The 15,398-nt window shown below is 43.5% G+C and overlaps 1 protein-coding gene across 3 annotated transcripts; it reads right to left on the bottom strand.

The window, feature by feature from the left end:
• Window positions 1-1,276: 1,276 nt before the first annotated feature.
• On the bottom strand, window positions 1,277-14,742 carry WFDC1 (WAP four-disulfide core domain 1). Of its 3 annotated transcripts, none has more exons than XM_032195337.1 (8): window positions 14,708-14,742; window positions 14,106-14,313; window positions 8,318-8,513; window positions 7,755-7,838; window positions 5,838-5,978; window positions 5,234-5,275; window positions 4,469-4,545; window positions 1,277-3,560 (listed from the first exon to the last, which is right to left on the bottom strand). In XM_032195337.1, the coding sequence occupies exons 2-7, from the start codon at window positions 14,250-14,252 to the stop codon at window positions 4,487-4,489; spliced, it is 669 nt and encodes a 222-aa protein (XP_032051228.1). In that variant the 5' UTR covers window positions 14,253-14,313; window positions 14,708-14,742; the 3' UTR covers window positions 1,277-3,560; window positions 4,469-4,486. The 3 variants fall into 3 exon arrangements, with proteins under 3 accessions (XP_032051228.1, XP_032051227.1, XP_032051229.1); XM_032195336.1 differs by lacking the exon at window positions 14,708-14,742 and adding an exon at window positions 14,441-14,515; XM_032195338.1 differs by lacking the exon at window positions 14,708-14,742 and adding an exon at window positions 14,441-14,515 and having other exon boundaries at window positions 1,277-3,556.
• Window positions 14,743-15,398: the final 656 nt, after the last annotated feature.

Genomic DNA, 15,398 nt, shown 5'->3' with positions numbered 1-15,398 from the left:
TGCTGACCTACAGATGCACATTGCAGTTTTAATGCAGACCCCTGACATTGTGAAGATCCATTGTAATGTTTGTCCTTCTGTTGATTCCAGCTGCTGGGCTCTTGGATGCACTGATAGCACTTTGGTGTGATGTGCAGATGATGCTGTAAATCACTTCATATTTTCCACAAAGCCTGTTAGCCAGCTGCATCGGCAAAATATATTTGCTAGCATTAACATGGGTAAAATTAAAATATAATTTTGTGACGCAACTCCTTTTCTTGAAAGTTTGGGACTCTCCTGAAGTCCCAAGAGAAGGATTTCTCTTCAGAGACATGCTGTGACTAAGTGTTCACAGCAGGAAACAGGAGGCCTGTACACCCACCTTGTAATCTCCCCATCCAAAAGACCATTACCACAAGAAATTCAAGTGATCCCAAGGATCTCTGCCAGACTGAAGAGCTGACATCTAGTGCTAGCCAGCCTCTTCTCAAAAGCCACAGAAAACCTGTTTTAAGCAATGAAACCCACTGCTCTTCCCTCTTTGGCAAAATTACAGGCAGTTTCTCTCCCTGTGACTTCTCAGCTATGGTTTCAGGGCAGAAGGGACGTGACGCAGAGGCACTCCTGCCTACTCCAGCCCAGCAGGTAGAGCAAGAAGGGCACGGGTGGAGCTGGTGGGATGGTGAAGTCTGGCCTGTTCCTGGAAATGCAGCGCTCAGCAGCATAGCCACACAACACCAGGCTGCTCTTCCAGTGGGCACCAGCCCAGCACTGGACTTTGACTTGGTTTGTTTTTCCACCCTTTGAGGAAGACTCAGCCGTCCACAAAGCTGCCTGAGCAGCTGCTCGTACAGCGCAAACCGCCTGAGTTGACAGCCCAAGGCCATCCGGCAGTGAGCAACATCTCTGAATCAACACAGATGTAGCTGGGCTAAACGCCCAGTCAAATAAAAAGGTCACCTTTTATCTAGGTCATCATCCCTGCCGTCCTCACAGCACTCTAAGCTCCTCTTCGAGCAGAAACGAAGGCTCCAAGAACTGAGCAAGCTTCTGACCCACAAGGGTGGTCCCCCTGGAAGGGGACAGTGGTGGTGGAGGATGTGTTCTGGGGTCTGTTGCCTTCCTTCTAATGGCCAACTGACTTTTGTCTTCTCATGCCTGTGTTTTCTCAGCTTACCTAACACCTAAAACGCACATTTTTTTTTCTCATTTTTTTTTTCTCCTTTTTTTCCCCCCTCCCCTAGAATTTAAAGCCAAGCATCCATCAAGAACACACAACTGAAACTAGGCAGAGTTGAAAAATATACTGGTCACTTTTTTTATTGAGCACCGAAGTGGCAGAACCCACACACATCCAGCAGCAGACACACGAACCAGGAGATGTTTTGCCTGGGTCTGGCTCAGATCCTCAGCTGCCACAAGGCAGAGCAGCTTCACCAACACCACTGGCAGCACTTGAGAATCCGGCAGGCCATGAGCATTTCTAGCACGCAGTGATACTTGTACAATTGATTATAGCACCAAACATACTTTAAAGTGTACATGGGGACATGAAAAACAAGCTACATTAGCTATTTCCTATTGTGCTTCATGAAAGTGTTGTAAAGCCATTTGTCTTTGGAGAGAAGATAAGGTGAGGACAACTCATTTGGTCTGTTTTCTTTTCAACGTGTGATGGATGACAGTGTTGAAAACACAGCATTTATTCAAGCTGCTTCTGTGGCTTTTGTTTCCAAGTTTGACAACTGATAACTTGAAAAACCAAATGTAATAGCACCATGAGGAAGGGTGATGTCTCTGATAACACCCCATAAACAGAAAACCATTAGCAAATTATTAATCTGTAATTTTTCCTTTTTAAAAATGCCTTATGCAATTAGAAAATATCTTTAACAACCCATCAGGCAAGGTGATCAGGTGTGTGCCCTCTCTAGCCACCAAAAAGCAACCGCTGCAGTGAATGTATTCACTAACATTAAGTAGTTTTGGATAAAATTACAAAAATAGATCTGTTGGAATACAGTTGCATTTAATTCCTAGAACTTGGAGCAAAGGCATGTAGAATTGAATGGAGTTCAATGAATTAAGAGATTTAGGAACATGTGGAGCTCTTCATCTGTTTTTTTGCTCCATAAAGCACTGAGGAGCAAATCTGTTTATGAAAGAAAACAAAGAGTGGTTTGGCATCTCTCATCTCTCCAGCTGCAAATGTCATATGCAAAGTATCAAGTGTTTTATAAGCGTCTGAGCTTTGGCTTAAACTATCAGTGAATGGAAAGAAAAACCTCTTAGTTGGTGGGGGGAAGCAAGCACTTGTATTTGTGAATCGGGTATTTATAAACACTGCTACTATTCTGCGTATCAAAATGCTAATTTTATGCATGCAGATGGGGACATGTACTAAACAAGGAACCCAAAATATCTTCCTTTGCCTAGTAATTCCGACAGATTTGTTGGAATGAAATGGAACCATCCCTTTAGGAGCTGCCATAGAAAAAGAAAGCATTAGCAGAAAATGTGTTTTCCATTTCCTACTGCTAAGTAGCTAAAAGAAGCTGTAAAGGCCAAAACACAAATAATGTGACCTTAAGGATTTATGGAGTCAACATAAAGGTACAGGACTTCTAGAAAGAAGGTGCCCACCTGCCAGCCAGTCCTTATAATCACACATTTATCCTGCTTTTACCTAATAGGTGCACAAAATAGCCAGACTTCAGCCCTACTGCTGACGTTTTGCAGGTACAAAAAGACAGATATAAAACTTGTGAGCATTAACTGTGCTGGCTAAAAACAACAACTTCAAAAAGTTGTCATGCATGTTTCTCTAACTGAATAGATTTTTCTGCAATATCTAAGCAATCACCAGCTCTTAGCCCGCAGCTCATCAGACTGAGATGCTTACGGAACATAACTTAAAGAATTTTATTTTTTTTTGCTCCTACCTCCTCAAATTTTTAATATTTCAGGCTTAGGGTTGTAGACTGGGTCTCAAACCTGGTGAACCCCAGCTATAAATAGGAAAAAAAGAAACCTGCAGGTTTCTTCAATCTTGACGCTTATGAGAAAACTTTCATGAAGTAATTCTTTGAGATAGGCAGGGACTGTTTTTTTACACAGAGCTCCTTTAGTCTTAGTCTTGATTATTTTCATACAATTTAAATATAATATTTTGGTATGATTCTGACTGCATTTCATTCTTTATACTACTGAGTTATGTTTCTGGTACTGAAATCTGAATCAGTCCCTTAAGATGCACACAGAGAGCATGCTGTGTGCCAGCAGCCTGATAAGGGCACTGCGGCTTGCAGGGATCCGCTTGGTGATATTTACATTTTGTCAGTAGAAGGGCAGCTCATAAATAATGTGGTTTCTTTCAGGGAATCATATTCCTCCCCAAGATGATAGGCTTAAAATCCAGACTCCTCCTGTTTCTTGAAAAGTGAAGTCTTTTTGTCATTGATGGGCAGGGTTCGGGGTAATGGCGGAGACATGCTCATGTAGATTTAGGACTAGAATTCTTCCAAAAGAAAAACGTTGAGTAAATCATTCCTTGAAAGCTGCTTAACAGAGTGGTCTGGCTGGGCAAGAAATCAAACAGAAAAAGGAATTAAAATATTTATCCTTCCTGGGATGTTTATACAGAGCTTGTCCTTACGTAGTCATGGAATCTTAACCGTCACCCTGACGTAGGTACATAAAAGACACACTTAACTGCTTTGTTTTCTTAACTGCCAGTTAAGTTCAGGTTAGCTTTAAAGTGAAGCTAAAAGTGTTGAGAATACCATCTTGGAACAGAATCTTCAGTATAATAAATATTTTCACTCTTGCCTAATTCAAAGCCTGATGAAAGTCGGGGAGCTCTTTCGTCCGGCCAGACAAGTACATTTACTCACCTGAGTGGGACACATTCTTCAGGACAAATGTACATGCGCTTAAAGTTACCCCACAAAGTCACCCATATGCTTAAGTATTTGCAAGACTGACCCTGACTGCAATCCATCCTTTTACTTTGTCTTGCAGCAGCAGTAATACCTGCAGTAGAAGCCCCTAAATTAAAACTTTAAAGTCTTAAAGCTCACAAAGTTTCGCAGCATTTTTCACCGTGAAAATCACTTTGTCCTGTAAATACTTAGAAAGCAAAGGTTTTTCAAAAAACAGGTCCATCTTGTGGAATTCAAATAAAAAGTGGGAGGGAGAGAGCAAAAGTTGGGAAAGACGCCAATTTATCCGTGGACATTTTGCAGAGCTCTATCTGCAATGCCACAGATTCTCAGGATACTTCCACAGCACCATCTGTCTGCAGAGCTGCTTCAGCTCTACTCTTAGAGCCTGAGATATCCATCTGCACGCAGTTTTAAGGTGCTGTTATTATGCTTGTGTTTTGATGAGAGGTCATTTCAGCCTCAAACAACTATTTCTTTAAATAATTGCATACTAAGCACCAACTGCTTTCACCCAGCTCTCCCTTTACTCACAGGACACTCACCCAGGCACACCTTTGATTTTAGCCCAAATGCTTCTGCTGGTTTTTCACGTAGCCGACCACATTGTTGGAATTACTACCTGTAAAAACAAATCTCAGCAAGGTTAGATTGCAGATTAGTCTGTGGCAAATATTTTCACAAGGAACTCTTAGCAGTGCAATTTTATCAGGGTCATTATTTATCTGTTCTCTGCTAGGGCTGTGATAGCTGGCTGGACTGAGGACAGGAAAACCTTTCATAGTTTCATCAGCTGAACTGGCCAAACTTGGCTGGCTGCAAGTCTGATGCTATCAAAGGTCTTGTCTAGTTATACCCGAATATCACTTCCAGCTTGACCTGACTGTTGCCCTCTGGGTCCATATACCCCAATATACATGTAAATTCTCAGCAACAGACCCTGCTTTTGACTGAGTTCTGTGTTCATCTGCAAGACATCCTGGGCCATGACCAAACCTCCAAAAATATACTTCAAAAGAACAAAAGGTTGCTGGATTGGGTGTTTCTCGCCCTTGGGTGGGAACCCCTGGCAGAAGGCTGTATCATTCAGCACCGTGTGTCACAGCTGGCAATACTGGTTCCTAAGATTCCCGTAGTCAGGGCACTGCAGATACGAAAATAAGATCTTTCAGCCAAGACACTGAGAGTTCAGACTAAAGAATCTCCTTCTGCTGTTCAAGGACCTTGATTTCATAAGCTGCAAATTCCCTGTAAGCAATGCAATAGCTATAGGGCTTAATAATAGCAAACACTTCATGCCAATTGCTTACCAAAATACTCCTTGTAGTATTTTTGCCTCAGGTTGCGTCCATCTGAAAAAGAAAGGACATAATGAGAATACATCTCACCAACCTTCATTCCCTGTGTTAAACTGCAGCTTTCCATGTACAGCACAGATATAGAAGTAATAATCTCACAAACAAGAAGACAGAAGGCCTCTGCAGCTGAAATAGCTTAGACTGCTATAAACCTCTTATAAACCTGTTTAGATTATTGAACCACGCGGGCACAACTCACTTTCCCTGAGAGTGGTTAACTGATGGCCACTATAATGTTACGTCCTTTTCAGTAGCTATGAGTCAGGGAATCACAGACTTCCTCAAATGAAAGAAAATTGGAGTAAAATTTGAGACCAACTATCATTGATCTACAAAGTTCAAGTTCCAGCTAGTTTTTTTTTTTTTTGTTTACCATTTTATTACATAAAAATGACCCTAGAAATAGCTAGTGTCTAAGTACCATAGAGCTATAAATTACACTAGGGAAGTTATTAAAGAAAGCATATCAAATAATAAAATCAAGGCCAAAAACTCATCTCTCACTGGTGCTTGCTTGGCAGAACAAGAAAGGAAGGGAGATTTCCAGTCAACTGACCTGGATTTCCACGGAGCTTGATGCATTGGCCCCTGTTGGGGATTCCTTCAGCTGTGTTACCGGGGTTGATGATATGGCATTCATACCCTGTGGGGCAATGCAGAGGCTCATCTCCATCCTCAGTGGTGCTGCAGGCCTCAGCTGCAAGAGAAGCCTGAAGATCATAAATTGTGGCTTTATCACCCCTGGGTAAACACAATACAGCAGCAAGGCCACCTTCTTCTGCATCTCCTCCCAGACAGGATTTCTGACCACTTCCCAAGTGAGGCTGCCAATGACCTAACACCTCTAGAGAAGTCTGGCGGAGTAGATGGCCATGTTCACACTTGATACAGAACCTGATTTTTTTTTTTTCCTAACTCAATATAGAGAGCCCGTATCAGCCCATCTGCCTGTACCACCACCCTACACACAGCCTGCTTTGCAGGGGCTGAAGTGAGGTGAAGACAGACCAACACTGTCTACTGTGGTGGGCACTGATGAGTGTCTCCCCACACTGGTATTGCCTCTGAGCAGTCTGTTCCAGCCAGTGTTTGGGGCTGGCTGGGGAATCAGGGAAACGTGAGCAGGAAGCTGTCCATTTGCTGCTTTATTCTTTGTTCCACACCCATTACAGTACTAATGAATTTAAACCTCAGGTGTGAGTCAGTGTGGATGGAGTAAGGCAGTGCCACCCCTGCCACTACCAGAGTCCTTAATTGCCTTGACCCTGGATATCTAGCAGGCGCGGAGCAGAATAAGAAGGTAAAGCTGGACTTTCAGGTGGTGCTTATGTATACTAAGCATACAGCCTATGCAGGGACACTCCACCCTTTCATTTGCCAGGTTTTTAATTTCAACAACCTCTGCTGTAATTCCCATGTCATGACTGATGGCTCTTCACTAATTATTCCCTCAAGCTGAGATAAAGGTGATAAAATAGTAACAAATAACACAAGCATGACAGGGATGGATGAGGAAGGACCTATTTTATCTTAATTCTAGCAGGGCAACTCCAACAAGATGGAAGCAGAATTTCCTCTTGAAGAGCGAGGTGTTTCCATCATGGATGGGAATTAAGGTTTGCTAAGTCTGATACCATCTGTGGAAGACCAAAGAGGGTAATTTACTGGCACTACCTGTGTCTGACTACAGCTGATCAAAAGCTGGAATAGCCTTTCTGTGATGAAATGAAGAACTTCAGGCATAAATACATGTCAGGATGTGTCATAGAAAATTTCCTGCCTCCCTGCTGCCTCCATGTTACATTTTGAGGTATTTGAAAAATGTAATTAAAAGTCCTTTCTCTGTGGAATTAATTGAGAAGCTCAATCTTGTTAGCAGTCCTCAAGTTTTGATGCTCCCAGCTCCATCTCAGCTTCCCTCAACTCTGCAGCATTTTGTCTGGGCTTCTGTTTAAGGCAGTCTTCTGACACAAGAGCCAGAACTGAGTCCCCATCCCAGGGCATCAGCGCAGTGAGGCCACTCCAGGTTACGAGACCCCCTGAACCAAGCCTGCACACAGACTGTCAAGCAGCTGGCAGAAAATCCATGTATACTGACAAAGATTTTTTCTAAAAAACCATGCATTTCTACTTATTTAAAGAATGGATAAAAGCACAGTTCCCTGGAGTATTCCTAGTGCTCTGCTGCCTCCCGGCTTCCCCCTGTGTGTTGCACTTTGCTCTGGAAGGGCAGATCTGATCTGATCAAGCTCTCCTAGCACAGGATTTCCATCTGTTCCCATAGAAAAACTGATTTATTGCACCAGAAACTAGTGCCCTGTACAACAGCGTCATTTGTGCAGAAACTACAGGCAAATATGAGCAGCCCCAGCATGCCAAAGTCCCTGGAAAGCCCTGTATATGATGAATATACTATTTACTGTCTTTTGTACAATTACCCATATCACAGAGAAGACAGTGAAACGTTCTGTACCTTGTAAGACTTCCTCTGGGCCATCCAAAAGCCATCCATTTCCTCCCAGCCAGCGGGGTTTGGGCTGAACCAACCAGTCTAAAACTGTAAAAGAAATGAGAAAGCACAGAGTCAAGGTGCAGCTGTCAAAGGGCATGCTGTTATAGAAAAATCACAGATTCTGTAACTGGCAGGATGAGGCTGCCAGGATCCTGACGGATGGATTTGAGTGGATCCTCCATTCCCATGGCATGGATCAGGTGAGTTGGTTATCTGGATCCTGTGAGCACTAATCCAGATTAGGATTCTTTATTTATTGATTTATCACAATCCCAGGAAAAGGGCTGGCATTAGAGGAATTCTACCACTTGCGCTAATAGAAATTTCACAACACCAGCTGACTTTAGCTAATTTCTTGACTCAGCAGTCATTCCAAACTCATCTGCAAGAATTCAGAAGTGCAGAAACAGTTTTATCCTCAAACTCACACCAACCACACCTCACACCTGTGACCTGCTGCACATGGGGGCGACTACCAAAATTTTTACATGGTTCTGCCCCAGTTTGACTGCTGGCCTCTCTACCTGGCGGTGGCTGCACAGACTCAAGGCAGGCGTAGATGCACCCGTTGTAGCAGCAGCGTTTGTGCCTCTCGCACTCGGAATCGGAGCGGCAGCTGGGCACCTCGCAGGCTCGGTCAGGCAAAGTCTGGGGCGGAGGTGGGCAGCGGTCATTCTTCTGGTAGTGGGCACTGTGAGAATGAAGAGGGTACTCATAATCCTTGCAAAGAAAAGAAAAGGAAAAACACAGGTTTGGCATAAGGAGAATACCAACCATCCCATAAATTGAAATAGAAGGGGGATTTTCAAAGCAGTTCTCAAGTATTCATGAGGCAGAACAATTATATGCTCTGCTTTCCCAGCCCCATCTTCAATGCACTGAAGACACAGCTATATAACCACATTAGCACCTTCTTTGGAAACCCCAAACCATCAAATTTTTGTGTGGAGTTCACACTTGTTTTGATCCCCAAAGGGATCTGGAACTGATGTCCCAGGTAGTACCTGTCTCCAGAACAGGTTCCTTCACCCTTCATCACCTCCTACTGGACCAAAACTTCTAGGGGAGAGGTACAAAGTCTTTCAAGCTAATCCACTGTAGAGGTCTGGGTTGTTAAATTAGAAACTATTTCTCAAACTGGAAATGATCTGGGTAAGAGCTGTGCGGGTGATGTCAGTTTAATCACACAGCAAATGAGGTGGTGTTCAACTACAGCAGAAAGGAGCCCAGCTGCTCCACACACTGAAAGGAAAGGGGGATTTAAAGTGGATTAACAGGCACAGGATTTTACCAGAAACATTTGTAAGAGGCAGCACTGAAATATTATCTGTGCTGGTGACATTTTAGCAAGCAGCCAACTCCCTCCATCAGAGGTGATTCACCCTGGCCCGTTCCTTTTTCACCTTTAGCTAAAACACTCATCTCTGGGCTTAAACCTAGCTCCCCAGAGCAGCATAAAGTGCTCACAAAGGGCAAAAATCAGTTCTCAGATTTATTAATAAACACACATTAATACAGCTCTGGTCAAATCAGAAGACAGATCCTGGATTTGCCTTTTTTATCAAGGCCTAGCCCAAAGCTGGAAGTAAGAGCACTGGCAGGCTGCTTGGTTTAAGAGCCCTGTAGATACTTGGCCCCATCACTGCTGTGTTTTGAAATCTGTGATGAACAACTGGGTTGTTATTCCAAGAAAAAAAAATGTGGTGCAACTGTCCCCGAGGGGGTCCAGGGAAATTTCACCATCAGACTATGGAGAAATTTGGGGTGAGACTAATATCCTTCTTTATCCCGATGCTGCTTCATTCTAATTGTTGAAAGCTCCAATGGCTTCTGTGGAACATGTGTGCAAAATGTGTTGCAAAACAGCATGTCACCACACATAGTGCCCAAAAACACATCCTAGGAGAGGCCCCAGGAGGTAGCCTGCACTCATCCCAAGTCCACAAGCTGAACGCTCCCTTGGTAGTCTAATACTTCCACTGTGTTTTTGAGCTGAAGGAATGAACACTGACTGTCGCTCACATCTAACATGAGAACGCTTGCCAAAACTTTAGCACTCAATTGATCTGTGAAGGGGCCCATAGCCCTGGGGACTGACCCCTGGCCTGCTCAGCCTCTGCTGCTACACACCACTGAATACCAAACAAAGTAATGATTCACATTATTTGTGCTACCAGTGTGAGAAGTTTTGCTTCCATGCTTTGCCATGTATTGTACCTAGGATATAATTGTATTGCTGACGTGGTTGTTTTTGCATCAGAGTTGATTTCATTTCTTTGGGCAATAGCTAGGGGGAAATGGAGAGCAAGTTTCTCAGCTGCCTGCTTTGCAGTCATTGAGTCAGCAAATACACAAGTACAGAGCAGAGTTAGGATGATTAGAAGTTTTAATTTATACTAAAAGGTGTACATTATTTAACCAGGTATAGGATTTTCTTTAATGTGTGTATATCTGCACATAAGACACAGAACTGCTAATGTTTCTGTAAACAGCCTTCTGCCCTGTTCTCAGTATCAGCCAGGTCCCACTATCAACAGTTCCCTTTCTTCTGCTTTTGCCTGAGTTTCTTACACACAGTGAATAAGAAACTACTCAAGATTCCTTCCATAAGATTGTCTATCCATGAACTGATGTGCTGTTTGATCCACAAGAAAAGTTTAAAAATACATTCCCTACTTTTCATGATGCTTCAATGTTAAAGTGCAAAGCAAGGTGCCAGCTAACACATTAAACTGTTCCTCAAAAAGTTGAAAACATTCCAGCTTTGAAGCAATGTGCTCTTAACCCCAATATGCCTAAAATTCAACTTGTTTGTTGTTGGATTTTAAACTGAGAAATACTTGGACCACATAAGTTGCAAACACTTAACAAGTCTCCCTATTTGAGGGGGCATGTATCTGCAGACTGAAAACATAGGGATCAAAATAACACTGGCAAATAATGGATACATGGGAAAACAGCAAACACAAACAGCTACTGCAGTGGCTTTACAGATGATTCAGAAACCAAGAAGCCAAAATTACAATGAACACCCAGCTCAATGAATGAGATTTCCGTTTGGGAACAATGTAAAGTTTTCTGCCAAATATCTTTGGCCTTCATGACCTTGCTGCCCATTTTCTTTGATCAGCTACTGCACTTAATCCCTGCCATTCTAAACCTCATAGACAATAAATTATTCCTGTGAATTTTGTCTAATAAAATTATCGCCACTGCTTTATGCCTGCTGAAATCTCAGTGGGAAACAGGATTCTCTCATTCATAAAGCAGCCTGGCTAAGGATGTCTCTAGGTAAGGGCTACAAGGTCTCTATAAAATCTCTCCAAGGATTCAGTTTGGCTTGGAGCATAGCTTGGATTCATCACTTTTACAGATTGTGACAACCGTCAGAATTCCTTCTTCTAAGAATCTTTTTCAATTCCGGAGGCAAACTGTCATACCCCATGGAAACTGATTTTAATGAAAATATCTGCATTAGAGTTATGCAGACACAAGGTAAAGTAAGAAGTTTAGAGTTCAGCTAAGAACCCTAGAAGTCAGTAAAGATGATCATGGAAAACTTGAATGCAACCACTCACTTCCAACTCATGTTTTCAATGGTAACTGCAGGATACCTTTAAACAATCCCAAATCTGTTCTGTTATTTGCACCTGAATCTGGACCCTGGACTTGTGCCAAAGCACGGCTCTCTGCTAATTCATATTCATAGCCATGTCTAAGATCACATGTGAGGTTTTTGTCAGCCTCCAGTCACCAGCTCTGGCCCTGGAAGGTGTTTCCAGACAAAAGCCATAAACCCCATTTTCTCTGAAACAAGACCCAGCATCTACAGTACTGGAAGACTGTTGTAAAATGCATGATAGTGATAAGAGGACTGGAAAACAGGGAATAGAGTGCAACATATGTATGTATGCAGGTTTTAAAGGCTGAGAGAGGCTCTACTTGTATGTTACTCTTAGCCACACATGGGATAGAAGCCTCAACATGAAGTGTGCTAATCTGATAGACAAAGAGCATATCTCCTTGTTGATGTATTACAGCTAGCTGTAGGGTAAATAAATTGTTGGAGGAACATTACAGCAGCTATAAGGAATTCTTTGTTTCTGGAAATCTTTAAACGACTGGATTTTTTTTTCCCCCTAAAATGCTTGATGTAGTAGACACCGGAATAAATTCAGGACTGCCCCAGGTTTTCCCAGTAGACATGTGGGTGTCTTGATAATAAATTGAAGGCCATTCCCAGCCAGCTTCCTCCCTCTCCCCTTTGGGAACAGTCCAGACTGTGCAGCAGGCTGCAGAACAAAGCTGCAGATCACTGACCTCGAGGAGGGTCCCTCTGACTGGAAAATACAAGGATTTGCTAAAAAGCTGGCCCTCTATCCCAACCTGACTGCCAGACATTTCTTGTCATTACATTCTCCATCCTCTTTCTCTGTTCTCAATCCGCTCCTCCCTTCCAACCAAAACCTTTCCTCAGAGTCCATAATGAACAACTCCTGGCTGGAGCTCAAGCTGGTTCCTCATCGTAATACCTGCCCATCCATCATTCTGCAGCCCTTGGTTGGGTGGATGCATTCTCTGGACTGAGTTTTGGATTTGGACACCTATTCTGTCACCTCCCTGCCTCTCTCGTCCTCCTCCCCCTAAAAACCTTGCCCAAGTCCTCCTGGGTGTCTCCTGGATATGGTCTTTGGCCCATCTCCCGTATGGCTGTGCTCTGCCATGAGCGCCTCCATCTGTTATCTCTCTATCCAAGTGCCTCCTAAATCAGCTGTTCCACCGAAAGCCTCTGATTTCCTAACTGTAGGGAACAGACAACATTTGGTAGAAAAAGAAAGCATTTCTCTGATGAGGAAAGGATGCTGCTGAAACCGGGTCTTGGTGGAGAAGAGGATGGGGAGAGGACGGCCTTCCTCCTCACGAATCTCTGAGGTGAAGGAAAAAGAAAGGCGCTTTCTGTTTTCCCAAATGAAATGTTTCTGTCAATATGAGCAGTTCTAGCTGAGCATGCCAGATCAGTAGCACCTGGGTTCATGGCTGCCAGAAAAAACAGCCCTTTGAAAAACTGCAGATTGAAAGAGGATTTGTCCTCGGGGGAGTGGGCTCCGTGCCTCTACACAGCACATTATCTGAAGATCAACATGTAAATACCTGTTCTGCTCCTGTCCTATCTCTCTGGGACATTTACACTACGATCCTACTGAATTTGAGCCTCATGTTGAAATACAACAGAAGAACATACTAATGAATACACTTTTCCAATGAACGGGTCTGTACAAAACACAGCTCTTTGGTTCATTTTCCAATTAAAGTGCAAACCAGACACTGTCCCAAGGGAAGCTTCAGTGAAGAAAACTTCAGGTCTGAAAATAACAGGTTACCTTTAAAATATTAACACACATTTTCTGCAAAATTTCAGTGAGACAAATGCACCGTATCTAATTTCATTCAGCATGGGCAAAAGATAGATCACCCTTCTGAATCAGCAGTCACACAATCCAACTGTAGTTGTCCCCACACATCACTCTAGATGTCATGGGCCAAACCCCATCCATTTTAAATTAAAAACCTTTGTATGTGGCTGCAGAAAACAAGTGGAGAAACCCCCTGTGACACCAAGAAGCTGTTTATACAGCTGTTTTCAACTGCTCTAAAATGAAATTAAACCTGAGCATGAGAAAACAGACTGACCAAGGCAATCCCCCATGGCCATCTCCAACAGTTGGCAACTTGTTGCTGCTTCAGTTTCAATCCCAGTGCTACTGCTGTAAGTACCACAGCAGATTTGGGAATGATGCTGGTGGTGCTCAGTACCCCACTAGTGAACAGCCACACAGCTCATTTCCCCCTCTGGCACACAGGCACAGCAAGTGCTCCAGCACTCCCATTATCACTAGGAGATGGAGGTATTTACCCAAAGTTACCCCAAAAGGCAGCAGGGAACTGAGCAGGGAACCCTCCTCCCTGCTCTGAGAAGATAATCACATTATTTTCTTTTCACTAAATCTATTCCCAGCCATGTAGTTTTTTCATTCCCCATTCAGCCTTCCCGTGTTGCCCTATGAAGTTTCTAGGAAAAACAGTGACAATTGCAGCTCTGATATTTTCAGCATGCTTTACAAGATTCCCATTGCAACAGCTAGGTGGCAAAAGTTTAGCACAGCCTGGGAAACTTAACACAGCCCTTTTATAGAGACTGGCTGTGCATTCAAATGCTTCTTGTTCTAAAATGATACACACACATAAGGAAAGCTCCCATTTCAGAGTGAGCACACCCAGCTCCCCAAAATCACCCCACCGCAGGCTACTCACATCATATTTCTCCGTCATTTTCAGATGTAGAGCACGTTTCCAGAGATGTCTTGCACAGCCTGAGTCTGGCAGCAAAATTAAGACACACAAAGCTGCAGTGAAGATCTTTTTACAGAAAATCATCTCTGACGGCATCCTGGAATCCATTTTTCCCAATGAGAGATCAAATAAGGAGCTCAGCTTTCCAGGATCCAGGCGATTCAGAGTCCTGGCAAGGAGGGAGGGAGACGGAGAGGGAGGGAGAGTGAGGGCTGATCGCTGGGGAGAGCTGCTTTCTGCTGCGCAGCTTCTGGGAAGGGAAAGGGAAAAATAAAGGAAAAAAAAAGAGAGCCCACGAGCAGAAGCCAGGAGCTGCCGTTGAACTTCTCTACGCAAAGTTAGATTGGGTTCTCCGCTCACATGTTCACACAAAGCACATGCTTTCCTTGAATGATAGATGGGAAGATTATTTGGAAAGATTATTTTTAGACCTTTGTTCCCAACATCTGGCATCCTCAGAGAGCCCCATTCAAAGCCAAAGCGTGGGATCAGATGACAGCTGCCGCAGGGGGAAATAAAGGTCTTGGAGGGGTGGGCTCGGCAGCGTCTAGCAAACAGCTCACCCAAACTTTCCAGGCTACTCGGCTCTCCCTTTGTGTGCTTCCCGCTGTGCCTTGAGCCATGGTTTCAGATCATGTCTTGACAAAGTGATAACTTTGTATGAAGGCTGCTTGAAGGAAATGATTTAAAGACATGATAAACACGCAGAGGCTTTAATTAAACCAAGTTGACATTAGCTTTCTGCAAATGATTTTGAAGAAAGGGAAGATGTGGCCATCAGGTAAAAATAAATCCATATGCATGGGTGGGGAATAGGGAAGGAAGGTGCTTTGGAAATGACATGGCCAAATGGAAAGTGAGGAAGGGGACATGAGTCAGCCTGTGCCTGACAGTGGGAGAGACTGGACATGGGGTTGAGACACCTGCATGATATACAGGCACCCCGGTGTCTGAAGGACCAGAATCCCTCTAAGAAATCAGGAAGAAAACATCCCAGCATCCTGCCTGGGAGGATGAGACAGAGACAGAAGCAGGTGCTAAAGAGTAAAGGAGCAAAGTATCTAATATATATACACACACACAGACACACATATATAGAGAGAGTACATACACATATACATCTATACATGTACATATATGCTTTCTCAGCCTTTAATAGTAATTTTTTTCAGGGATTCCTGAACCAAACATGGGGACTTATTTTATAATCCTCTTTGATGAACATCTCCTCCAGTAGCTTGTCCAGCCTCTACC

The sequence above is a fragment of the Aythya fuligula genome, chromosome 12 (genome assembly GCF_009819795.1).
Source record: "Aythya fuligula isolate bAytFul2 chromosome 12, bAytFul2.pri, whole genome shotgun sequence".
Taxonomy (NCBI): Eukaryota; Metazoa; Chordata; class Aves; order Anseriformes; family Anatidae; genus Aythya; species Aythya fuligula.
The sequence above is the reverse complement of the archived record's forward strand: the minus strand, read 5'-3'. Positions and strand labels throughout refer to the sequence as shown.